Raw genomic sequence first — 27,765 nt, forward strand, 5'->3', positions numbered from 1 at the left:
TTAAATCCATTGTTTGAGCAAATGGCATTTTTTTCAGTTCCCTCTCAGAGTCAGATGGCAAAGCATGAGTTAGCTTCAGGCTTTCTGGGAAATAAAGCTGCTTGCTCTCTGATCCTCCGAGCAGAAGAAACTGCTAAGCTTCACTCATCCCCTCTCCTTCCTCCTTTTCTCTCACTCCCACCGCACACTTTCCGAATTTCCTTCCCAGTGATTTCACTTCCCACTGTGCAGTTTCTTGATCTTTAGTCATGTCAAAATACTGTGCTGTCCTTTCTTCTTAGGCCACTCCTCTGTGCTGCTTCCAGAAAAATGGAAAATTCTAAAGAAAAGTTAAGAAGCAGCTACTTGGGATTGAGATCATACCAATTTCTGGACTTGAGCCCAGGTTGCAACTCAGATAATTTTTTTTCTGCCTGTGCTTCTGTTCCCACTCAGGTAGCCAGGGGAGATGCGGGTCTGGTGACTTAAAGACCAGGGGGCAGCAGGAACAGACATGAGTCTCTAACTGCACTGTCTTCCTCCTTATCCTGTAGTCCCCAAGCCCCAAGAAAACATCCTTCTTTGAGCGTCTAGAGGAGCCTTGATTTTTTTCCATATGACATTGATCATATAGTAAACTTTTTGCATTTCAGTTTCTCAGATATTAAAAAGAAACGTAGTTGGTCCCTGGGATTTCTATCAGCAATGAAGTTCTGTTGTGCTAAAAATCAGGGCATGACCCTAGACTCTATGATCTGCCCTAAAGGGATCTAAGACATGAAGTAGGCGAGACTTGTCATGGGATGTGACAGGGTCATTCTGCATCAGGGAGGGAGGCCCTGCACTGCCTTAGTACACTCTCACCTTGCTCCCAGTGAGAACTCAGGCCAAATTTTTCACTGAGTCAGGGAGGTACTATGGGCCTGATACTGAGTTGTGATTGAATTTAATTAGCATCCTGATAACTGTGTGAGGCAACAGTTGCTGTCATTCCCATCCCATAGATGAGAAAGACTGAACTGATAAGAAATATTCAGAAACTTGCTTAAGATCATATGCTATAAAGTCATGATGTTAAGTTTAACACCCAGGGCTGTTTGGAGGTAGCATTTAAGGCACTGAATTCTGCTGTCTGTATAACCTCTGGTCATTTTCCTCTGTGTGTATGTTTATTTTTATATATGTAACTTATACATTTTAATCAAATCATGCTATGCAAACTTCTCCCCTTTTAAAGAAAACCTTGGAGATGACTAACACTGAGAATTCAATTTCGAGTGTTTCAAATGTGTGAATCTTCTGTATTGCAGGCTTGCAGTTTGAGTATTACTGCACAAAAAATGTCAGAGTGACAAAACCCAGTTAAAAATAAATTCTCGTGCAGCTAAAGGAATTGCAGAGGCTTTTAGGGTTGTTAGTAACGGTGTTCGGTCTGTGAAAGAGCCTCGTCGGGCAGGGTCCTGCTTGCATCCATCCACAGGGGGTGGATAGGTGCCTGTGTTCCTCTCTCGGCGAAGCTGAACACGGCTCAAGCATCTGGTGCAGTTATGTAAAGGCAGAGTACATTTAGGACTCCCTCAACATTTAAAATTATATCTCGCTGCTTTTAAAATTTATTTTTAGAGATAAATTATTCATGTCTGCATAGGTGTAGAAACAGTCTTGCGAGTCAGCACTTCGTATACAGTAAAAGGTCACTCAGCAGGTGTTGGCTTGACGGGCCGGGCATGAGGCACAGTGAGCTTGGGAGGGTGAAGGGGAGAGTCTGCAGGAAGGTTTGGTGCAGCCCATTGGGCAGGACAAAGGAGGGAGGAGAATTCATGAATTTTGTTTCATCAGAATAAATTTTAGAAAATAAAAATATTTTAAAAATCTCACCTTAGATGTAATGTTAGTCCAATAAACACAACAATAATCTGCAGATTATTCTACATACCTTGACTTTTAGGACAAGAAGTGGAAATTAGGGGCTGAGTAGCCCAACAGTGAGATCAAGCCAGGAGAGATTTCCAAGCCAGGTTGGAACTTTGGGAAGTGAAAAATTAGATTTCTCTCATTATTCTATGCTGTATCTTTTTATCAACAGTCATTGTAGGATTAACACCAGGTGTGTCAGCTCTCTTGGCGCACCTGTTTAGCAGGTGTCCGTGTAAGTTTGCTAGGGCCGCCATAACAGGCACCACGGACCCAGCGGCTTACACAGCAGGACTTTGTTTCCGTGCACTTCTGCTCTGGAGGCTGGGAGTCTGACATCAGGTGTCAGCAGGGCTGGTTTCTTCTGAGGCCTCTCTCTGTGGCTTGAGAAGGCCATCTTCTCCCTCTGTCTTCACACTGTCCTGCCTCTGTGTCCATCTCCTGATTTCTTCTTAGAAGGACACCAGTCATGTTGGGTTACAGTTCACCGATAGGACTTCATTTTCACTCATTTCGTCTTTAAAGACCTCATCTCCAAATAGAGTCACATTCTGCAGTACTGGGGGTTAGGACTGCAGCATATGAATTTTGGGGGGCACACAACCTAACCCATAACAGCATCATACTAGGTAAATTTGAGTTAATTTTAGGATTTATTTTCTCTGTCACCAACTGTGTGAGGGTTGAACTTTGTGTATATTACATGTATTGATAGTTGAATTCTTTTAAATCTTTTTATTATAAAATGGTCTAAGAGGCTGAAGGACACTGCTTTTTGATTTATAGCCAATTCTAAGAATTATTTGGGTGCAATAAGGTTGTTGACCTCTCTGGACCCAAATCCATTTTCTGTAAAATAAGGCAGTTAACAGTAAGAACTTTAAATTTTTTTCAGATCCGAATTCCTAGACCATTACTATAATAAAAACAACTATAGAAATATAGATGATAAATGGCAAAGGAGAGGGGTAAGTTTTGCTAGTTTTTGTGAATAAAAGATTTATTTACAAATGGATGCTCCACCCAGAAAAAAAAAAACTTTTAGAAAAATCATTTATACCTTGAGATAAATCATTACAACTGTGATGTTATTAATGGATTTGCTGCATTCAGGGAGAAAAAAAATTTCAGTTTTTACTCTAGTACTGCAATGATCACTGATGCTATATTTCTGCTGTAAAGTAAGAAGAATCTGTCACTAACAAAGAAATCTAGACGTTTGTTTTGAACATTCCAAGAGAGTACTTTGGATTGCTTTGCTGAGGTGGTAATGAAATGCAATGTGCATTTCATTTATAGGAGGATGTCAGTTGAATTATACCCGTGCAGTTGAGTTTTCCTCATCTGTCATAACACCCTGAAGTGCTTATATGAAATGAAAGATGCCTTTAAAGACATAAAAAGAAAATACTTGTTGATGCTAGATTTAATTAATCCCCAGTACTCATCATCACATTTTGTGTCAGAAAATGATTTTCTAAAAAGAATTCATCAAGTTCCAAAAATTGTAGCTAAGATATTTGATTCAAACGGATGTGGCATTGGAAGAGTTATAAATGGAACAAAAAGGCTGAAACTTTTCAGCCTCATATTACAGAAGAGAGAAATTATTTTATTTTTCTTGATCATTTAGGCTCTACTGCTCTCCAGAGGTGATTTATGTCCTCTAATTGGGACATAAATAAATCTTTTGGTTTGATGGTATTTTGTTGCCCAGGCAAAGTAAAACAATTACATGTTTCCTTGAAGACAGGTTCTCGGTTTATGAGTATGTTAGGATGCTGCCTTTGGTGGAGACTCAATCTACTTTAATGTGATAATTAAAGTAAGAGGCTAGAAAGAAATAGGACTTGACTGTTAGTGAAAAGTGTGGGTCCTTGCCACTGGCTGTGGAAGAATTCACGCAGCAGAGGCAAAGGGATGCAGTGAGCAAGCAGCTGCTTTATTGCTCAGCAGGGGAAATGCAAAGGAAGCACTCAAGTGGGGAACGTCAGCTGTCAGCCGAGATGGGCGGGAGGGGTGGCTCTGGCCTGGGTCAGCCCACGTGGACTTGCATGGGAGGCTTCTGCCTTCATGTCCTCCTTCTGGGTGTGATGGAGCCAATCAGTCCGTCCTTGTGTGGGCTTTTCCAGTTGTCATGGTGCTGGGTGTGTGTGTGTCACTGAGCATGCTAATACATTGCAGTGAGCATATAATGAGGTTCAAGGTCTAACTGGAAGTCAAATCCTTCACCATCTTGGGCTTGGTTGGTGCTAACCAGTTCTTGTTTCTTCTCTGCAGCTGCCTCCTCAGACTTAGATGAGAGTAACTGGTTTTGAGAGAGCAGCAGGGGTATGATCCTGGGGGCAACAGCCTTGGTAACAAAAAGGAAAGTTGCTTTTAACAAGAATGCTTGCAATCTAGTGGACCCAGCATTCCCCCCAAAAAACATCTCCAAAGATTCTGTTCAGCCATGAGAGTTTTAAAGGAAAATGCAGGAGTAATCTCAGTTAATCGTTGAGATAAGTGGTCAGAGTCATTGCCATCCCCCAGTGCTTTCAGGCTTGTCCCGATCAATCTGCTCTTCTCTGACTTAGGGAGGCCTGGGAGACTTCAGCTTCCCTATAAACAAGAGGCAGGGATTGGGGGAGCCCACAGGGCCCTGCTTGGTATCAGAACGAGCAAAAGTACCCCAAACTATTTTCACATTATGACATTCTCAACAGAAACCTTTCCCCTCTTTTATTATATGTATTTTTAATATTGGTAGCACTAAAATATTAACTAGTTAATTAATATTTTAACCAACTGTTTTCTGTTTGTTTCTTCATCACCCAAGTAATTTGTCTACCACAAAAAGTTTATGTTGAGGAATTTTTTTTCCTCAAATTTACTGTCAAATTTTAGAAAGGTTATTTTTGTTGATGAGTAACTAGTGGTGGTGACAGAACTGTTGTATGATCTTCATAAGTCCTATTCTAGCCGTGCATCTTTAGTCTGTCTATTCTTACACTATCAGGAAGAATCGTTCCCAAAAAACGTTCCAGAAAGGTGATGAAAATTTCCCACCTAATTGGCTGAATTTGCCGAGTTGGAAAGGAGAGTGGGGTTTAGAGGATTCTGCGATTCTTTCTTCTTGGATTTCTGACAAGGAGACATGGGGTAGTGGGAACACATCTGCGTTACCGGCAGGGCGTTCAGCTTTCCAGCAGCTGCAGGTTCATGAATAGGAGCGTTACGATGCCACGTCTCAATGGCAAATGCAGCGCCACTGAGCATTCCAGACCTTACCTGGCAAGCCACTGTCAACCCAGGGAAAAATGAGTCAAAACATGGCACGGTAAAATACCACCTATTAAGAAAAAACAGTTGTGCAAAACTTCTTTCCCTGATACCCAGATTTGAGGAAAATACATGTCTTTTTATGACACGTTTCCTATGGAAGGCTAAACCCATTTCAGGAAGTGTTTCCTGGATAATGCCATTTATTGTCGGGCCAGTGCTTACTTTTAATTTTCTTGATGTGAAACAAAGCATGGAATCCTCTGCTCACTGAGCCTGTCTCCTGGGGATGCAGAGCTACTTCCACACAATTTGCATGATGACTTTTCGATAAGAACACATCTTGTGTTCCAGTTTTGCTCAAACTCATTGGAGTTACAACATTTCTCCACCTCAGTAGACAAGTTATATTTGTTTTCACTCCATTATTGCTTTTTGCATTTTTGGCCACTGCATTGTTTGGTTATTTTTACTTATAAACAATTCTAAAATCTTGATTTTTTTTGTAGATTTGTAGGTGAAATAAATGTTAAATATTAGAACATTATATGTACTCAATTTTTTTGTAAAAATGTTTCAGTGTTACAGAGACACCCACTGGAATACCTCCACGTGTTTCAGCAAAGCACTTAGTTACCAGAGGAAACATGTTAGGTTGTAGCCTAATTTCGTGTCTTTCAGGATATATGTGAAAGGCCGGGAGTGTTTTCTTCTGTGAAATGATGCTTTTTAAATTATGCAAATCCCACCACTTGCTCCGCGCTCTTTTCCAGCAAAGAAAGTCAATTTCTTTATCAGTTGCAAATAAGAGCAGGGTCTTAACAACAGTTAGCGATTGCAAACCCAAGGGAAGATTTTTACCACTGAAATAGCAAATAAATGTACGGCTTTCCCTTTGTTTGATATATACAGATTGAAACCTCAAATTAAAATATGTCTTCCTTTCTCAGCCCTTGAGATGTGAAGCCAATTAGATGACTCGCGAGTAATATTATCCTATTATGTCTCATTGGTTCAAGCCCAGTGGTTCCTCACTTCATTGGAGAAAGTGATTAATGACCCTCTCTACCATCAGAACAGCAAAATAATCCTCTGTGGTGTTGCAGGCTGCAGTACTCAGAGTAGCTCATATTAGTGTTTTATGGTAGATACGGTAGACTCTGTAGTCACTTTTAATACAGGAAACCTTCATTATACGGAATTACTTCATAAGGTGGAAATGACTTGGGCCGGGTGTGAGGCAACGCAGGGCTGGAGTTCTCCTTCTCACTGCAGCTGTCCTTCATCTCAGCGATTTGAGTTTGTAGGCTTTTACAAACCACAGAAATGTTCCTTCTACCTCCAGTTTCCATCTTCTTTATTTCCTGTGGTATTTGTTTCCTTTGCCTTTCATCATGATATTTTCATATGCTTTAATTGATTTTTTAAAATTTTATTATTACTTTTTTAATGGAGGTACTGGGGATTGAACCCAGCACCTCCTGCATGCTGATGAGCATGCACTCTCCCACTGAGCTATACCCACCCCCTTTATATGCTTTATATACTCCAAATTTTATACTTTGTAAGCATAAAATAGTATTAAAAGTATATAAGTGGGAACTGAAAGTCTAAAAACGTTTTTTTCCTCTGAAAAGGTTGTCATCCCTAGTTGCCAATTTAGCAAATATTAGGGGAGGAGATTCAACTTTCCTAAGACTTAAATCTGTAGATGGGATCTAATCTACAAGTAGAAATTCTTCTCCATCCATGTTAACCAGAGGCAAGCCGGAGAATCAGCTCCATTCATAAGGAGAGCACAGCAGTGATTAAGACGTGTGAGCTTTGAGATTATTTCTTGTTTATTGGCTTTAGTGATGGGAACTGATTTTTCCTTTGAACCAAGTTCTGTTGAGTGGTCCTCATTCTGGCCAGTGATGCACCGTGCGTGTCACACATGATTAGGTGGAATGAAGAGCGTTGTCAGTTTTCATGAAAAATAATTCTTCTCATTGCAAAACTAGCAAGTCCATTTGGGAAGCAGTAACTTAGCACATGTTGAAAGCCTCATGTATAATACACACTATGGGAGAGGTAAACATTGCTACACGTATAGCTTGTCATTCTTTTTTAAAAAATTGAGGTAGTGGATTTACAATATTACAGTTTCAGGTGTACAACATAGTGATTCAGATTTTTTATAGATTATGCTCCATTTGCAGTTGTTATAAAATACTGGCTGTGCTAAGCAGTATATCCTTTTAGCTTGTTTTGTACAGAGTGCTAAAGGGAGGTACCAAGATCACCACGTCACCATCATGTTTGCGCTCATGCTGACCGCTGAGTCTGCAGTGTGACGAGGCCGTGAGTGGGGGCCGGAGCACGGTCTCTGTGCAGGCTGGTGGTGGTGGCGGCTTGGTCTTGGTCTGTGAGGGGTTTACGGGAGACGGTGGAGAAGCCTACATGTTGGAAGATATTTAGAAGAGGAGGAAGGAGGAGCAGGCAGAAATTTCGTTGGGAAACTAGGAGAGCATTTGGGACTGAAAGCCAAGAGAAGGCTTCAGGGAGCAGGGAGTTAGAACCACAGGATGAAATGCTGCTGAAGGGAGAATCAGGGGGACTGAGAAGTGACTTTAAAATGCACAAACAAAGGGAAAGGAGAAAGTGAAGAGAGGCGTGATCTTACGGAGAAGAGAGTTGGAGTTTCCATGACTTAAAACATACATCTGTGACTCCGGTGCCCGGAGGTTGTGACGTGAAGTGTCTGTGGGGTGGCTCCACATAAAAGCCTCAGCACTGGGCGACTGAGGCACTGGCTGCTAGGGCATCACTGCCACAAAAAGGAACGGGTGGTGAGGAGAATGTGAAACACTGGCCAAGGCTGTCGGCCTGCCTGTCTTCCCTGCGGCAGGCGGTGAAGGCGCTGAACGTGCGGGGCTGCTGGGTGACCCCGCGACTCCTCCTTCCTCGTGTCTCCTCCTTCAGGTGCCAGGGTCGTGACGCTCCGCAGGGGAGACAGTCGGTAGGAACCACGCGCTCGCTTCCCTCTACTGCGAACTCACTCACTACAACTACACAAGTGTAGAAGTGTGTTACAGTTTCAGTGGAAGCATGAAAATGTGCCTTTCGGTGTGTATTGGAAGATCACAAGAAAACTTTAAAATGAAGTTTAGTTTCAACAAATGGCATGAACATTCTTGGCTACTTGGTCCTTACAGCCTGTTTTTAGTTTATTAGCCATGAAGTCAGCAAACACTTCTTTGATATGCATTGAACTTCAGTGCTTGAAGTTTACATTCTTTTGCCGTTGGGGCTTGTGGCTGGTTCCCTCAGTGACTTCAAACCCAGTTCCAACCCAATAGTAGAAGGAAGGTGAATAAACAGAAACTGTGGAGAGAGATTTAGGTTCTTTAGAAGAATGTACAGATGCACAGAGCAGTCCGAACAAAGAATAGGGCGCTTCCACCCTGTGCGTCAGTCCTGGGCGAGGATCCCGTGGAGGCTGCGCAACCACCGGAAGATGCAGTCGGGGAGCACAGAGTCCACTGGGGGGCAAATGCTGAATTAGACGGCATCTGAGACCTCTCTCGACCCTGTAATGCTTTAGTTTCATTACCTTGTTGGAGAGCTGGAGGGATGGCCATCTCAAATAATGTGTAAGCTGTGCCATGTCCTGCCAGCCACCTCACAAATGGATGTCTTAAGGAGCTGAGAATTCATTCAACTTCTATCAAAAAAGAATTAACAATTTTTCAAGGTACTTTCTCCAGGCAAACATATCGGACAATCCGAAGTCGTGGCCAACTGCTGCTGATGTGATTTTGGCTCATCCTTGGCTCCAAAATCAGAAACTCCTTTACAGTTGGTTTCACATTCCTGATGCATTGTTCCAGGCAAGAGACAATGGTGTTACGAATTCTGTCTGAACTCGGTGGGTGTCAGAGTCCATTTAAAGCCTCTGTCCGGAAGCCTTGACTCAGTGTGGTTTTACTGCTCACTGCAAAGAGGCCCACTCGGGTGTGGTTTTAGATGGGCTATTGTCAGTGGTCTTTTGAAAACGTCCCAGGGTAAGCTGTGCCTATTTCTAGGAAGTTGCTAAAGGAAAGGTCATTGAGTATAATTATATTTAAATGAGCCCCAGCTTGATAGTTGACAAAAGGATGTGGTGGTTAATGTTTCTGGCTCACCATTATTTACTGAAAGAACAGGCAGCCCTGAAATGGTTCACATGCCTTTCTGGCAGGGACATGCTGTTCATGCGGGTGTTCTTGCCTCTTTATTTGTGCAGATCCCACTAGAGCTAAGATTCAAGGGAGCAAGAGAGCATAATCCGGCGTGGATCTGCCTCCGGATCTAGAGAGCTAGATGGACAAAGGACAGAAAAGGGCAGCCGAGCCAGGGTTTCCCCGGGGCTCCCCAGGAGAAGAGCCTCTAGCGAGCATCTCAGATGGTCTGATGCTAAACTGTGCTAAAGCCTCAGGGCCACGCAGAGCCCCCGAGGGATTTGACGTTCTTGCATTTCATTCATTTATTTGCTCCAAAATTGTAAACAACACAGACCAGGCTCTGTTTCAGGTGCTGGAGCTGCAAAGAGGAGGAAGAAATAGTCTTTTATGCCAGGAATTCACATTAGAAATTAATATTTTAATCAAAGTCCATTCATAAAGCAAGAGCCAATTCAAATGACTCCTATTAAAGATTAGTTAGAAACATAATTGTGTTTAGGTTATGACTGAATAAAATCTCACGTCTACATTTCTTGCAAGAAAATAAAGCGGCTACTACTACAACTTCTTCCTCTTCCTTCTTCCTCCTCCACCTTAAGAAAGAAAGGTAGACAGAGTTGTGATGCTTTCTTGCCATGCAAAGGAAAACTTTATATATGAGTTATATACATACATATATATATATATATGTGAGTTACATGTATATGAGTTTGTTATATATATAACAAAGGCCTGGTAAAATTATAGTTTATCAAAATCAGTGAGTCCACATAGTGGGTTAGGGGTGAGTCTTACACTGAACCATGTAAGAAATGTTAAAACAGGACATTTGCTAAATACAAAATAATTTGTAGAATAATTATACGACTTTAAGGCTCTCCTCTGTAACATGAATTAAGATTTATGCTCTTAGTATCTTTGAGTAGAATATCTTGCAGTCATTCAAGTCCCCACTCGCATTCTCTTCTGACAGACGTCTCCCTGCCCACGTCAGCAGACTCGCATCCTGCTGAGGTTTGAGATTTACTAACTGCTGTTTAAAGCTATGACTCTGGCTTCTGCTGTGATGTTACTGTTCGGGACTGGATTTTAAAAAGTCCCGTAGAAACTGAAAAAACATCAGGATGCTAATAATAGTAACAAAACAACAATAATGCATTTTTCCTGAACACCGACTATTTACCAGAAATGTGCTCGTTGCCTTAGATGCATCTTCTCATTCAGGGCTCACTGCATTCCTATTATCAGTCCCGTTTTCAGATCAGAAAATGGTTTAGAAAAGGTAACTTCAGAGCTCTCAATGTCAAATGTATATTAATTGAAAGAGTGCAGATTGGAACAAAGATTTTTCTGACTCTGCATCCTGCTTTATGCACTGTGCTATACTGTCTTAAAAGTGGCGTTACTCCCAGGTGGTTCATGTTTTCAGTGAGAAAAAGGAATTACGTGATGTTGGTCGTCTGGGAGAGGGAACAGAAACACCCAGCTCATCAGCTCCGTCCATAAGTCGTGTCGGTGTGTCGGAGATTGGAATGAGGAGTTTGTTATCAGTCTGAGAGAGACAACGTGTAGTAAAGAAACTGATTGAAAGAATGAAGAAGCTTGAAGGCAGTAAGGGAGGAATTTGACTCTACTGGATTGAAAGTCTTTGAAGAGTCAATTAAAAAATCTATTGGCAGGAACCGCAGGAGAGCAGAGCGTCATAAGAATTAGATATGAGTTGTGTCCAGACCGTTGTCTTGATGGCACAACACTTACCCCCCAACATCTCAGAGTGACAGGTGTGCATACAGTGGACAGGGAAGGTGTGGTCTTGAGATTCTGGAAGCCCATGTTGGTGACTTTAGCTAGAAGTGCTCATATTATGGTTCTTGAGAAGGTCACAATGGGCACATCTGGGAGTTAGGTTCAGAGCCATGAACTTCCACTCTGCACAAGGAGTTCGTTCTTGCTGTTTCAGAGGAAATTCGTGAAAAGGCGACAAGTTGAGGCCGTTGCTCACAGATTGCTGAGTCCTTCTTAGGAAGCGTGAGAGGTTCCATGGAAGTCGGGCTTGGAAATCCTGATACGGAGTTAAGTCAGTAGCTCCAAGAGTAGCTGGGGGTAGATGTTGGCACAGAGGCAAACTCATTTTTACCCAGGTTGTCAGTCTCTTCTCTGCGCTACTAACTTTCCTGGCAAAATTTAATTTTAGAAAACTAATGGCAGTGCTCTTCCCCAGACTCCAGGAACAGCGTTGTCATCCTCCACCCCCGCCAGCCATCTGTGGGACACGGCACTAATACATTTTGACAGAAAGGGACACAGTCGAATTACTTGGCTTTCATTTCATCTCTGTGTCCTCTTCTCCCACATGTTCTCATTGTCTGTGTTCATGTTGTTGTTTGGCCTATAAAACACTGAGTGGCAGAAGGTCTGGGAGAATCCAGACACCAGCCAGGCTAGACGGCTTCCCTCCGGAGGACGCCCCGCAGCTGGTTGGGGGTGCCCGGGGAGTTCCCGCACGTGCCCCAAACTCCTCCCAGCACCTGCAGCAGCAGATGCCGTTGAGTTTTAGGTGGAACCTTCCTACAAGAACAAGTTTCAGAGTAATAATTATACTGATAATAGCTAACATCGAGCATTTACAATGTGCCAGACATCATTCTGAGCACATCACCTGTCTTGACCCGTTTAATTCTCATAATATCCCTGTGAGTGAAGACTGTTACATTCCCACTGTTCCCATGAGGAAGCTGAAGCAGAGTTTCTGGGTTAACCAGTAATTGGAAGAACTTTTCCTCCAATCCAGGCAACCTGACTTGGAATCTGAGCTCTTAACCACTTTGCTGAGCGGCCTCCCATACCTACTGTTTACAGCAGGGTCCAGAGAAATTCGGAGGGATTTTCCATCAGGGACTCTGGGTGAATGCCCTGAAATTTCCTGATGGGCCTGATCTGGGTCACCGGTGGGTAGCAGGTCAAACACCAGGCACCCTGGGCAGAAGGCTGGGTTTCAGCCAAGCTGCTGCTGGTGGGAAAGTGGGATGTGCTGTTGGTTGTTGGGGTAAGATAGGGGGTGAGAGCAAGAGAGTGACTGTGCAGGAAGGTGGAAGGTGGAGGGTGACAACTGGTTCATGGGGGTCTCCATTCTCTTCCATCCTGGAGATGCAATGAGATCATATGTGAATTCATTTGGGATCTGGAAAGTTCCATTAAATGACGTTTCCTGCTGTATGTCCATGGTGTGCCACCTGTATGGAGGTCAGCGAAACTGGTGGGAGGCTGTGGTTCAGGAGGCAGTGGCGTGTGGCTGGAATCAGTGGGTGCAGGTGAGAAACCGGGAGGCAAAAGTGTGTGGACAGGGAGCAGGCACTGATGGGTTTTGAGAAAAGGGGTCCACACTGGTGAGCCCATGGGGAGCTCCCTGGAGGAGGCTGCGGGGACCGGTCTGCAGTGGTTCTCTGAACCTGATTTCCCTCTCAGCAGCTGCTGATCTCAGTCTTCATACCTCCACCTGGAGAAGACTGAAGTGCACTGCCCTGAGATCTGCTGTCAACTCAAGAAATGTTTTGGTGGAGCTTTCAACCACTGCCCTCCCCCTTTTTTCATGACAGGGCATTCTGTGGTTCCAGCTTCCCTCTGTCTGCCATGCTTGCAGGAGAATATTTGCTGATTGTAATCTTTGCCATTCGCTCACATGAACTTGAAATTTAAGAGGTCATACCCCTCTTCGAATTCGGCATAAGCATTTTATGCGAACATCGTGTGGTCACTCTGTTAATAATTCTGCTTGCTGTCTACTTACGTTTAATACCTAATGCTCCAATAATCCTCATTTTTACTCCTGCCCTGAGTTACCATTTATTTATGTATTGACGTACTTTAAAAATAAGTATATTATTTTTCTAAAAATGATGGTACTTGGTCTGAAAAAAACCCCTAATCCCACCTTGTCTAGGCAACCGCCTAGAACAGCTGATGGAACATTTTCTTCAGATGCTTCTCTACAGACTCCTAAATTCCACAGTTGCCACATTTAATTTTCCATGATTTTTTTCACTTAGCAATAGGTTGTAGTCAGACTTTCCTCTACGTGTAGACACTCATTTGTAATATGTGCCCCATGTTCTCCTGTTTGAATGTATCACAGTTTACTTAACCACCCTCCTGTCGACTGTTCGTTGACAAGAGTCTGTGCACCACGTGGAGACCATCTGACTCTGCTCATACAGGCTCTGTGGCTTTGCCGTCAGATCTGTGGGACTCTTGGATCGCAGAATAGAAGGAGCATGAGAGGGATGAGCGAAGAGTCTGGGACTCTGCTCCCAGCTCTGTCACTTAGTGGCTCTGGGACCTGAAGTCATTCTGCCTTTCTGAAACTCAGTTTCCTGCTCTGTAAATTGCGGTGTGGGCACACGTGACATGTAAGGTCTGTTCTGCTCCTTTACAAATGTGCTCCAGACCGTATTTCCTGCCCCGACGTAAACACTCATGTCAGTTTTAGTCGTCAGCGCCTGGTAAGGGGGAGTCTGGATGGAGGGAGTTGCTATACTTTGCCCTAAAATGAGTTTTTCAACAAGAGAATGCAGTTAAATTTTTTTTCTCTCCCTCTCCCGGAGCTGCGGTAAAACTGTGTGTGTGTGTGTGTGTGGTGTGTGTGTGTTTGAGATGGGGGTAGAGGTGTCCTGACAATATTTTGAGTCCTTCTGTCCTTTCCATCCTTTTCCTTTCTTCCCTCTCCCTCCCTTTCTTCCTCGCTCTTCTTTCCTTCCTTTCCCCTTTCTCTCTCTCTCTCTCTCTCTGCCTTCCTTCCTTCCTTGCCTTCTTTGCCTTCCCTTCCTGAAGTGAATGAGGAGTCATTCTTTCTGCTTCAGCCTTTGGGGACTTCTATCCTGTAACACAAGGAACAAGAAGCAGCATGGACGGGTGGGGACTATGCTGTATTAATACAGTGACTAAATGTGTTGATCCATAGTGGTGATGATGGAGATCAAATTATTTCACTTGACTAGTGCCCGTGATTAAACTGTTTTGAAAGTTTTCATTAGAAACCACCAAGGAATCCAGTAAAGACATTCTGAGGGTGAATAGGGTGCTTCTGGAAGTTGGATTCTACTCCTTTTAATTGTTCAGTGTCTACCCTGAACCACTTTGGATTGAGTTCTTTTAAAATGAGTTAAATACTTCATTCTCTGCCTGAAGAATGTACGTTGTATGTATTTAACAGTTGGTCTTCCTTGTGGGGTGCTCAGCACCACCGTCACAGGTAGCATTAATTGTGCTTTGCTTTGATGGAGAAGCGCTCTCGGAGAGATCGAGGTGTGTGGAGCCATTTCATTCTCAGTCCTGGGCTTTCTGAATTCTTGGCCTGCTTTTTATGGGGTTTTTTGTCTCTTCTGAGAGCCAAGCTGCCATTGATCCTGTTTGGCTGACAGGGGCATATTCTCCTAAAGCACTTTTCTCAGCTACACACCACTTCTCACCATTTCAGATTAGCTGCATCTGACTTATAGTGGAACCGAACACATGATCTTACTGGAGTTTTTTATTTATTTTTTTAGTGGAGGTACTGGGGATTGAACCCAGGACATTGTGCATGCTAAGCACGCTCTCTCCCACTGAGCTATACCCTCCCCCACCACTGGAGTTTTTAATAAGTAGTAGAAAAACATGAATGACCTCCAGAAGCCTTTTCTGCTTATTTCCATGTTCTCACATAAATTCCAGAAACTTGAGGTTTATGACATGTTCTTTAGATAATTGTTTTCTGGTAAAGAACCCACAATTGTGGTTTGAATGTGAGCTCCTTCTTCTTAGCATGAAGAGACAATATTGCCTTTAGTCCGTCCAGGTGCGTATGACTCTCAGTCCCTCTTTCTCCTCAAGTCTGACCACCCGGTTCTTCTTTTTCAGTCCCCAGTCTGTCCCTGACCGCCTGAGGATCCGGGTGAACAAAATCAGTTTACAAGACTATGAAGGATTCCACTACGACAAAGAGAAACTCCGGGAAGCTTGTAAGTTGGAGATTTCTGATGGATTTCATGTGGTCAGCCTGTTTTCAGCTTCTTGGTCTCCTTGGTGTGATGGATAGATTCATCCTGTGTCTGAAAGTCAAGGTTAGAGAAATGAAGGGAAGGATGATAATGTGTGAACCCCAGGTGATGGCTGTATGGGCTGGAGAACATGGAACTGGGAAAGGAAATTCTAGGAATAAAATAATTCTGTCTTGGTGCCATGTTAGGATCTCTTGGTTTATTAACCATTAAGTCTCAGGTTTACCTACGATGAGAAAAGCAGAAAGTTGATGATACCACATGGTATGAGAACATCTAGAAAACTCTTAAGACAGCACACATCTCTTCCCGGAACCTGCATTCAAATACTGTCCTCATTCTTCGTGCTGGTGTGACAGCTATCTGTGAAGACACACCCTTCAGTTGTGTGATATCAGAGAAGGGCCCACAGAATACTGAATGCCATGGCAAAGTGAATCATTGATGAGGTGCCAGTGTTTCTGAAATCTTAAATTGAGTCAGCGTATAAATTCCTTCTCAGTGTTCATATTTTCCATATGCTTCTTTAAATATATAACTGTTAGTTTGCCTTGTCCATCACTCCATATTTATTGGGCATTTTTATGTTGCAGTCACTCTTTCAGACCCTTGTCTGTATCATGATATATGAGGGAACTGGGTAAAGTCGGGCAGAAGTGAAGACTGCAGGTGTGCTGGACATTCGGGTCCTGGGCTCCCTCTTGACTGTGGGGGCCAATACTCAAGTGCAGTAAAGTCAGGGAAGATGGGGGCCAATGTCCAAGAGCAGAGTCAGCAATGCCAACACAAAGGAAGGAGCAGAACCGGAGACTGATGAACTAAAACCCAAACTGTCTCCACGTGTGGACCTGCCCCGAGGTGTAGAAGACGCAGATGGTTAGAACTGGCAGGAATGGAGTAGGGGGCACATTCCAGGGATAACAACTTCTGAGCTTTGATTCCTGAACCTGTGATCTGGAGTGGGGTGTCGTGGGTGGAAATCCTGAAATCCAGGGACCGTCTGGGGTGGGTGGGAGGTGGCATGAGCGAAGATCCACTTTCCTGGTAGCGCAGTCACTGAACTGCCCAAGGAGCCCTGTGTGGGCGTGCTCTCGCCTTCCCTCGCCGCCGCAGCTTCCTCAGCCCTCTTCGTTCTTTTCCGTAAACGCTGGCACCCTTCAGTTTCTCCCCAGCCTTCTCGCTCCATCCTTCACTCTCCTTCCCTTTGGTGGGAGTGTTTCAGGTGAAGCAGAAGCAACTCCCTGAACCCCTGCATTTCTCCTTCTGCGGATTGTATTTTTTCATGTGAGTGAGGTCATATGTGCCAGACTAGCACACGGTCTAATTTAACCCATAATGTGGTGGACGTATGTATTTGCAGTGGGAGGTGTAGTTACAGTGTAAATGAAACCAACTTTTAGAGGCTACTGATTATAAAGAAGAACGTTTTATGTTCTTTCTCTTACAAAACTCTAAACAAATAGCTTACAGGTTTGAAAAATTAAAAGAGACTGGATCACAAGCTAGTAACACTGTGCAGCTTACCATCAACAATGAGGAGAGTCAGTGAGAGTGGCGGAGCCTTTGAAATTTTTGGCTGAAGTGAGATTTGAGGCTTATCTGTAGATTCCAATGATCCGTCTTTTCTGTGGCATTAATGGTCCACTATTGCCAGAGGTAATTGTGATTGAGTTTTTACAAGAAGATGGTACTTCCTGGCAAGGGCTTCACTCATCATATCTTAGGTGATAAAATGTTTACGTGAGGGAACTTCTTATATTAGACTGGGGGAGGTGACTTGGTATAAATATAACTCCAATAAATTCAGCCATGTCTTGGGACCCAAAAGAACAAAGAAGCTCTCAAAGAGGGAATCAAAGCAGTATCTCATTCTAAAGATGCAGGTTTGAAGAAAACAACACGTGAGCTAGAAGTAAAAGCAGCCAGCTCCGTCCTTCTGCGTTTACTGTATGGTGACGATGCTGCTGAGCTGTGGTTTCTCAGGAACGTTTGTCCTTGGGGGTTTATGCATTTGTTCTTTCTCACACCCTTTTTCCTGGCTCCAACTCTCAAGTGACTACAGATTGACGGGAAGGCCAACAGCTGAAATTGAGTTTAAAGGCAAAAGCCGGTTCAAATCCATATGTGCAGTGCATAGCGAAATATGTGATTTCAGAAGCATTAATGAAATTAAATGCGTAGAACACGTCTAGATAAAAGGGACTCTAGGAATGCTCTCTGACCTGCGTCCCGGAAGAACCAAGAGAGTACATCTTCAGTCATTCATTTCTTGTCAGTGTCCAAAGTCCAAATTGGAGCAGTCCTGTGTTCCGGGGTTTAAAAAATCAGTTCCCTTTCTTGGTGATACACCACGTGATGCACTCAGGCAGCCGTGGCTGTTTGCCTTCACTCTAATAGAATCTTGCTCGTGTGTTTGGGTCACTATTCACATTAGATTACAAGCCTGAATGTTTGTTGTCTGCAGAGCCCTGCTTCTGTCTCTAAGGCAGGACTCCTCGGTCATTTCAGGGTGGCAGCCCTTTTAATCGCCATGCCTATTTTGGGAGAGAGATTATGCTCTTTTAAATAATTCCTGTCCCCCTTCCATTTAGCCCCACCTCACGTGGGGGCATTTCCTCAGAAATATTAACGCAGAGATGGTTAGTCTTTGCCAGTCCCTCCCTCTGCTCTTGCTTAAAACAATTAGAGGTTTGTTTTTTTTTTTTTTACTGGATTCCTGAATTATTAATCCTCAAGATAATGGTTATGATGTCCGAAAGAGGAAAGTCTATTCAACTTGAGGTAGAACATGAAGCAAAAGTGACTATATTAAAAAAAAATTCTTACAGTAAAACTGTAATGATTATAGCAGAAACTCACTCCCATAACCTGAATAAACTATAAAATGAGTTCTTAATAAAGCTTGTAATCATATAGTCTAGGCAAAGGGTCATCAGTTTTTTTAAATCTCTTGCATTTCTAACTACAAAAGAGTTTCACTGACACATGACATGTATGTTTATATCCAGAATAACTTGATACTAGCCAACATCTGACTCTGTCTCCTGGAAACTGCCTGAACTTCTGGCATCAGCTTACTCTGCACTTTTGAATTGCTGAGATAATTCATGTGAGTCCAGGGCCTACGACACAAAAGTAAAAACCAGTTTGGAGCTACTTGAAAACAGATGTGGGCTACAAAGATGGGGAGGGAAGCTAACATTTGTTGTGTATCAAATACAGTGTTCAACAACCCCTTTACATGCAGTACCTCAGTACACTGGATGTTGTCTGGACATTCACAGTTTAGTATGTCTAGATAATGTTTAATACCTCAGTATGTTATTATCTTGGTAAGACTAATGATTGTGGCTAATTAGATGGATTGGGTAGTTATCCTGATGGAATTTCCTTGTGTTTTGTTTAATGACTTACTAGAAGAGTCAGAAATGTTTGTGTTTGAATCTCACTTGCAACCTTGATGAAGTAATTTTTCTGATGACCGAATCTCTCATCTCCCAAATGAGAATGTAACTGCAGCCTCATAGGTTGCTGGGGGTGAAATGTAATGCTGCACATGGAACCCCTGTGGCGCAGTCTGGCAGCGTTAGTGAGCTCTCCCCAGGTAGCACCTGCGATTGTGGTGGTGGTGGTTACAAAAGACCCAGCTGTTCCATCGCTCTTCAACTTGCAGGTTCAAAAGCCAGACTCGGAGCAGCTGCCCTCTCTCACGTATCCCCTCGCTTCACATTTCACACACCACTGTCCCCCTCCGACTCACTTTCAAAAACAGAATTGAAAACACTAATAAATATTACAGTAAGATTATGGAAAGAATATTCAAGTAATCATTGGATTTACTTCTCTTGTATCAACTAGTGTAAGAGATGCCGTGATGGCAAGAGAGTTACACCTGTGAAACGTATCAGCGCTGGACGCCCGTACTTGACTTGGTCAGATACCTGCCAACTCCCTTTCTTAGGTCCTTATACATTTTCTTAAGTGTATCATCTGGTATCCATCACTGAATTTTTTTAAAATAAACTTTATTTTGGAATAATTTTAGATTTACAAACAAGTTGCAAAGACACTACAGAGAGTTCCTATATGCCCCTTACCCAGTTTCTTGCATCGTTAAACATTTCGTATCACCATAACACATTTGTCAAAGAGACCGATAATTGATTTGTTACTATGAGCTAAGCTCTGGGCTTTCTGTTCTGGGATGTAATCCTGGGCGCCACATGCATTGAGTTGTATGTCCCCGCGGTCTCCTCCGGTCTGTGAGTTTTTCAGTCTTCCTTCTTTTCCCCCCGTGACCTTGATGGTCTTGAGGAATACAGGCCAGTGTCCTGTGGAACACCCTACCCTGGCTTCGTCTGTTGTCTTGACTCATAATTAGACTGGAGTTGTGGGTTCTTGGAAAGACGCTGCAGCGGTGAAGTACCTTTCTCGTCCCGTCCTGTCTAGGGCTGGCTGCTGGCCACAGGACATGCTTGTGATGGGAACTGAGCACTTGGTTGAGGTTGCATTTGCCAGCTTTTGCCTCTGTACGGTGACTGTCTTTTTGCTTTCCCTGTGCTATTCTTTGTAAGCGAGTCACTGCGTCTAACCCAGCTTCCAAATTGTGGGAGGTGGATCGTTGGATTTTTTATTGTTCCCAGTTTTTTCTGTTTGACTCCATTGCATCTGATAAATCTACCAAAATGGTGGAGCCATTCACTCACTGACACATCCATGCTTCCGAAAACTGTACATTCGTACTCGTTATGTGCTAGATACTACCCTAGATGCTACGCACTGGAAGATGAAACCAGGACATCTAACATTCCAGTGCCATTTATTCCATACACATTTCTGGAGTGCTTACTCTGAGCACAGTGGTGGAAAAAGAAAAGCAGAAATAATCCTTGATTTGCCAGAGTTTCTTCTCATTTGATGAGGACTATGAAAGAGCTATGGAAACACTATGGATCTATTTTCTTAGTAAACATCATTTAAATAAGTAAAGGAAGGGACGGGATACACAAGCAAGAATGAGGGAAGCCAGGCTAACCACTAATTAGCTGAATGACCTTGGGCAATGCATTTATCCTCTTCAGGCTTCAGCTGCCTTATCTGCTAAATGCAGTGGTTAAACTTGGTATTTCCTAAGAACATACTGTGTTGTAATAAATGTTTAGCCCTGTAGAAATTACGTAAGACTTAAAATTTTTTCCTTCTGACAAGTTTCCTTAGGAAAGTTTTTAAAGCTCCCACATCATTCATTATAATGAGTGTAAGCATCAGAAAATCATGTCCAGTGCATTTTGCTTCATGAATTTGCTGAAAACACTGATTGTTATCCCCCTATCGATTGCTTCATCTAAAATTGAATCTTTCCCCATCATTTAACAAGTTGACAACAGGGCTGTTCAGTAGAGATTAGGCCTCCGTTTGGTGGAGGTGGGTGTTCCATTTTGAAACCTGCCCGAGGAGTTAAGTGATGTCAGTCTGTCCTCGGAAGGGCACTGTCCTTTCCTTTGTATGAGTTTATTTCTATGTTCACGCTTTGACATCTACCCAGAGTTCTGTGCTTAGTGTCCTTTACTGTTCTTCCCCATCTTTTGTCTGTATCTTATATTTATCCTTAATAAAAGTGTAATGATAATAAATAAAAATATAGTTAACACATATTACACTATTACTCTGAGCTAGCAGATGTCTTAACATTTCTACACATACCGTGTAACTCAATTCTCCCAACATCTCTGTAATAGGTAGCAGTTATCCCCATTCTATGTACAGAGTAACTGAGGCACAAAAAACTTAAGGAAAGTGTCTAAGGGCCGGACATGCTGAATACTTAGTCAATCACTATGCTCCCTGTTTCTTCCAAGTAGTAGCTCTTATTTTCTTCTATATCTTTAAAAGCACGTTTGTTTTTAAATCACAGTCCCATTTCAAATACTTTTTTTACATTTACATGGCCCTTACCTTAATTTACCAGACTCTGGTTTGTTGGACAAGTTTCTGTTTTTGAATCTTCCTCTACCCCCAAATAAATCATCTGTTTGTAAGTTCCTGTTTATTGACTGCTTCCCATATTTCTAGTTCTACTTCCGATGACAGGGATCCTGAAAAGTGCCTGCCCTCATAGAGCTTATATTCCATTCGGAGAGACAGACATGTGAATCCGTAGTACAGTATAGCAGTAAGTGCTGTAAGGGGAAGTAAAGAAAATAAAGCAAGAGTGACAGAGGATCCTGTTTTTGATAGGGTGATCAGAGAGAGATTTTCTGAAAAGGTGACATTTAAGCAGAGACCTGAAAATAAAGCAGACACCTGGATTTTTGAGGGTGGATCATCCCAAGGCAGAGGGAGTGGCTAGTGCAAAGGCCCTGTGGTGCAAGCATCCTTGGAATATTTAATGACCGACAAGGAAGTTTATGTGGCTGAAACCTGGTTAGTTGGTTGGAGAGAGGAAGGAAGTGATTCTGAAGTTGTAGGACAGGGCTGGCACGTGGAAGGGGCTTGTGGACCAGGGAGAGGGCTTTGGGTTTTATTCAGAGTGTAATGAGAAGGTACAGGAATTAATCTGAGAAGAAGTACAACTTGTCTGCATTTATTCTGAATAATTCTGGCTGCTGAGTGGAGAACTAATGCTGGGTTATAAATATAGAAATAAGGGCACCAGATACCAGGCTAACGTGATATTCCAAGTGAGACCTGTAGAAGTTGAAGGAGTTCAAGTAGCAGAGTTGGAGAGAAACAGCTGGATTTTGGATCTGTTTTGGAGGTAATGCTGGCAGGATCAGATGATGGATGAGCTGTACTGTGTAGGAGGAAAAAGTGATTCAGGGATGCCTCTTGAGGTTTTGGCTCAGCAACTTGGTGCACAGAGGGAGGGCAGATGTAGAGGACCCACGGGCGACCAAGAAGCATACAGTGAACCAGAAAAAACAAACAGGAGAGCTTGCTGGTTAAAAGCCAAAAGAAAAATAGTTCATAAAAGAAGTGTGACGACCGTCGGATGCTGTGTGGGGGTGGAGAGCCGTGCACGCTAAGAACTGGTAATTGGATTTGGGTAGAGGCTGCTTATCAGTAACTTCGCGGGAGGTTGTAGAGTGAAAAGGCGAAGGTAAATAGAGTAGGTTCACGGGCAAATGGGAGCAAAGGAAGTGATTCCACACAGATCACTCTTCTCAGGTGTTTAACTGGGAAGGAGAGAAGAGAAATGGCGCGGAGGCTGGATGTGGAATCGAGGGAGGGTTTTCTTGCCTGATCTGTGCCACAGTAGAGCTCTGCAGGCTGGTGTTGTATGCTGATGGGCCTGGCCACCAGAGAGCGGGAACCTTAGTCAGGAGAGAGGGCCATGCCCTGAGCAGGTGGCCATGGGCTCTGGGGCAAGTGGAGGGCAGAGAACATGCAGGGAAGGCAGAGGAGCGGGTCCCAGCGGCAGGCAGGTTGGGGGATTTGGCACCAGGGAGAAGCAGAAGTTCTATTATGATTACTTTTATTTTCCCAGCGACCTAAGAAGTAAGCGTACAACTAACAGTAGGGTAAGGAAGTGTATCTGTGTTCAGGGCTGAAAAAGAGAAAGTTTGAAATAGCCATTAGAAGAGCAACACAGTGAGTGGTTTGGGCAGAATGCTGAGCAGCGCCTTTGATCTGGAACCTCGAACTCCTTGGCTTTCCATGAGCACAGAGACCCTTTGCCAGTTCTTGGGAGTCTTCTTGGCTTATACATGAGCTCACTGTCGTCTCGCAAGTTCCAGGACTCAGACGCCAGGGGAATATTAGGCTGAAAGATGATGATCTCATTTTTAATATAATCCCCTTCACTATCAAATTCTGTTTGTGATCCAAAGCCATGCTTTGTTTATGAGAAACTAAGAAGTGATTGCAGAGCTGAACTTGGTTAGGTGGTAATGATGTCAGGCCCAGGCGGGGAGACAGCCTCACGTGTTGGCAGTGCTGTTCCAGCCTTCTCTCGTTGTTAAAACTTAGCCTTTGGTAACGAGAACAGTCATTTACAGGCATCTTCTTAAGTCTTTGCCCAAAGGAACATTTTTTTCCTTGTCGTTGGTTTATCCTGTGTATAACACACACACACATAGTAACTAATTCTCACCGTCTATGTGCCTACCTGGTCCGTTGTGCTGTCACCTTCCAGGGCTGCCAACTCTGGGATATGAGCTCAGATGGTTGTTAGGTTTCTTTTCGAAGACTTTCTTCTAAGAGCTTCGCAGAAATTCGTTTTTCACTCATCATGTTAATGGTGTGTGGTCTGGTCTTAGCCACTGCAGAGTCACGACATCATATTTAATAATAAGTAATACCACTTAGGGTCTGCCCGGTGCTTCCCCGTTTACAGAGGGCACTCGCACACTGTCCCTCGCGTCTTCATGGGGATGCTTTGAAAAGTGGCCTCACACAGGGTCACAGAGCTGCAACAGGATTTTAATAAGGATTCACATCTTCTCTCTCCTATTTTAGTATGCGTTCTAATACTCAGCCCTACTTCTTTGTAAAGACATAGCTGTGCACTTACAGAAATGTGTTTTAAAAAGGACTTTGGGATCATAATTCTTGTTCTTGGTTGGGTTCCCTGGAAAACACACTCTGAGACTTTTGAGTTTTACATGTCGGAGATTTATTGGAGATTCTCCGAGTGAGGAGAGGAGGACTGGGCAGAGGAACAAATTGAGCTGTGATGTCGTTGCAGCAGAGGACTCCCACGGGGACATTTGGATCTGGGATGGCCTTTAGAATTGTCCCAGTTGAGGCAGGGTTATTGGACACAGGTCAGGCTGTTCCCTGGGCGGAAGCAAGCTGTGATGAGGTAGCCTCCTGCTGGGGAGGGACTGGGCTGTGAGCTCTCAGCAGAGCCCGCACTTGGAGCAGCTGAGGGAGCCAGTGCCTCAGCCCCATCAGGGAGGCGGGGCGGGGCACGTCTGTTCTGGAAGCACCGTCCTGTCTGTGTAACCCAGCACCTGATGTTTGAACCAAGGTCAGGATGTAACCACCCACATACCAAAATCCTTGAGTCCATTCGTTCACTTCTTGGTGTGACGACCGTTTATGGGACACTGTGTACCAAGCACCGTCCTAGGCACTAGGGATTAGCTTCATATAATCCCCATCCTCCACGTTCCTCTCTTTGTATCTTTTGGCCTGACCTCCCTACTAGTCCGAATTCAGGAACTGGGACACAAGCTAATTACTATTAGATACCTCAGAATTAGCTAAGGAAAGTGGAAACCCAAAATGTTAATGCTGACCTTTTCTTAAAGGTTCTGTTTGGCATGAACTACTATGAAGCCAAACAGCCTCCTTTTGGAATTTGAGTAATTAAAACTGGAAACCTAAATTCAAGGCAATATAAATTTCAGGCTGCTCTTTCTAGCCAAACGTCATGGTCAGAGATAACTCCAAAGTTCGATCCTCAACAAGATGGATATTTCTTCTATATATTGATCCAGTTTGTTGGTAAAGACATTGACCTGAACAGAACCAAGGACAGAAATAAGTACTAGTCTAAAAATAACCTCTCTGCAGATTGACTCAGAACCACAATTTTATTCGTTACTCACAGGGGTGAAAGCTGCAGGCCTTTCACAGTTCATGCTGGTGGAAAGCACTCTTTCTTAATTCTTGCTGGGCTTCCGGGATCACTGGTCCACTGCCCCTCTTCTGGAGTCGCTGATAACAAGCAGGGTCAGAGCGTTCCCTAGGTCGTCGGATGCTAGGAATCTGTCTGCTTCCGACTGCCCCAGTGCACATCTCTGCACAGCGGTTTTCTGTAATCTTTTTGCCTCCAGAAAGGGACTTGGGCCCTTAGAACAGATTTTAGGAAATCTGTTATTCTTCACATACATCCAATCAGTCTTCACTGGAATGGAATTCCCTCTATCAAAAACAGACCTTTATGTCCTTGTCAGTAAACTTTCATATTGAGCTGGAATATAATCCTGTTTTTTGGAACTGTCTGACCTGGACTTCTGGTTTCTCTTACTTGTGAAAAGACAGTAGTGGGCCTTTTGTCTACACTTATCCTTGGATTATTGCTGGTAATACATGAAGCAAGTTTATCCAAAGTAGGAAAAAGGAAAATTCAGGCAACATTGAACGTGTTAGCCATGACTGGGTTGCATTCTCCCTCTGATTCCTTTCATCTTGGACATCTTTTTTCTTTTCTTTCCTGGATTCTTTCTCACTTATGCTTTTCCATTCGTCACACGCTGCTGTGTGCTGACGACTGGAAAGATAAAAAGAAAAGGGTCGATTACTCTTACTCCTGAGAGGATGTGATCTAGGCTTCGGGTGGATGTCTGGGGAGTTTCAGTGTCCACCCCCGCCCCTTCCTCCACCTGCTTTTTATTCTCCAGGCTGGAGAACAGCCTTTCCCCAGTTCTGCTGGTAACAACATTCCAACTCCAAAATCCCTTTCGGATATTTTAGGTGTTATCAGTTGCTTTTGAGGCATTTGTAAGTGGTTCTTATCAACCATCATTCCAAGGGCTACTTAACTTTCATACTATTTCCACAATCTCTCCGTCCCCTCCTTCCTGTCTCCTGCCTTCTTCCTTTGCCAGCACTCTCTGGCTCACTGGCCACCGTCTACTGTGGTGTTAGGCAAGTGTCTGAGAAGGTTTTAACTGCCACTATGAACAACTGTGAATCGCCCTGGTTCCTTTTCCCTCTCACCATCCATTTCATTATGGAATTGATTCTTAATGTCTCTCTCAAGTATCTCTCCCTTATCTTTGCTGTCACTCCTCTCTTCCAGACCTCAGCATCCTTCATCTCATTCACTGCTAGAGCTTCCTGACTCGCCTTCCTGCCACTCACCTTGTCTTCCATTAATTTGCCTTCTGCACCTCTCTGCCAATGCTTTTCCTAACATGTTGTCAAAGAAGAATTGCATGGGCAAATTAAACTGGCAAGGGAGACTTTATTTAAGACAATTGCAGTAGGGGTCAAGACAGTGGCAGTAGTGAAGAGAAAGTGAACTCTGCTGTGACAAAAGGCAGAAGAATTTTTTTCCTTTTTTTTAAATTGAAGTATAGTGAGTTTACAGTGTATCAATTTCTGGTGTACAACATAATGTTTCAGTCATACATATGCATACATATATTCCTTTTCATATTCTTTTTCATTATAGGTTACCACTGAATATAGTTCCCTGTGCTACACAGTATAAACTTGTAGTTTATCTGTTTTATATATAGTAGTCAGTATCTACAAATCTCGAACTCCCAATGTATCCCTTCCTATCCCCATTCCCTTCCAACCAATAACTATAAGATTGTTTTCTAAAATGGCTGAAAGACTTAAACAAGACAAGACACTATCAGCCTCCTAGAAGAAAACATAGATAAAACATTTTCTAACATAAATCTTAGTGATGTTCTCCTAGGGCAGTCTATCCAGGCAATAAAAATAAAAACAAAAATAAACAAATTGGGACCTAATTAAACCTATCAAATTTTGCAAGACAAAGGAAACCATATAACAAAAAGGCAGTGTATGGAATGAGAGAAAATATTTGCAGGTGTGACTGACAAGAGCTTAATTTTCAGAATATATAAACAGCTTATACAACTTAATAACAAAAAAGCAAGCAACCCAATCCAAAAGTGGGAAGGAGAATTGTTAAGCACTAGGGTGAGCCGGTGGAGACGTGCTCGAGGACTCCAGCCAGTCTGATCAGGCGATCTCTGTTTGCCGGTTGTCGCTGATTAGCACAGTTAGCACACTGCCCATCTACAGGCACAGAGACTAGGGACCGGGCAGCACCTTCTGTGAATGACTGCATTTCGAAGGGACAGCTCCTGGGTCTTCAGGAAAGGCAGTTTAGGGTTGTAAAAGTGGCAGGAGGCTAAGAGAAGACTTATGTGTCAAAGAGGCAGAGAAAGACTTTATAACTGAAAGTTTTCTAAAGTCAATACTTTAAGGAAAGGGAGGTCTGGGGCCTGGAGTCCGGATCTGTCTAAAGTTTAGTCAAGCGGAGGGCAACATGAAGGCCCTCCAGGTCAATGTAAATGTGAAACCACTTTCTGCTGTTAACCCTTTAGCATCTGCACATCCTTTTGAGACTAAAGCCTCAATTCCTTAGCATAGAAAGCCAACCCTCTGGCCTTGGCCTCACCCCCTGTTACTCTGCACCTGCCTGTCTTCCTCAATCCTGAGCATTCGCTTCTTTTCATGCCTTGGTCTCTTAGCATCTAAGGATGACCTAAGACTTAGAGAATTCCCTTTGTCTGTAAAACTCTTGCGTCTCTTGTCAAATTTCATTATTTTCTTCACCTGGGAAATAATCCCTATGGAAGGAGATCCTGTCCTGAGGAATGTGCAGCCCCCCTGAGTCCTAAACACACTTGGTTCCTGTCTGCATTCCTATCACAATG

The 27,765-nt window shown here is 43.4% G+C and overlaps 1 protein-coding gene across 10 annotated transcripts in view; it reads left to right on the top strand.

The window, feature by feature from the left end:
* The window catches only part of DGKI (diacylglycerol kinase iota), a 261,990-nt gene that overhangs the window by 140,447 nt on the left and 93,778 nt on the right, over nt 1-27,765 (top strand). For all 10 annotated transcript variants that reach the window (XR_012074228.1, XM_072964373.1, XM_072964375.1 and 7 more), the window contains one exon: nt 15,255-15,355. Coding sequence is in view for 9 of the 10 variants with exons in the window: in XM_072964373.1 (XP_072820474.1) it covers nt 15,255-15,355 (101 nt within the window). In the remaining variant the exon portion in view is untranslated. The remainder of the gene's footprint in view (nt 1-15,254; nt 15,356-27,765) is intronic.

This window comes from Vicugna pacos, chromosome 7, assembly GCF_048564905.1.
Source record: "Vicugna pacos chromosome 7, VicPac4, whole genome shotgun sequence".
Lineage (NCBI taxonomy): Eukaryota > Metazoa > Chordata > Mammalia > Artiodactyla > Camelidae > Vicugna > Vicugna pacos.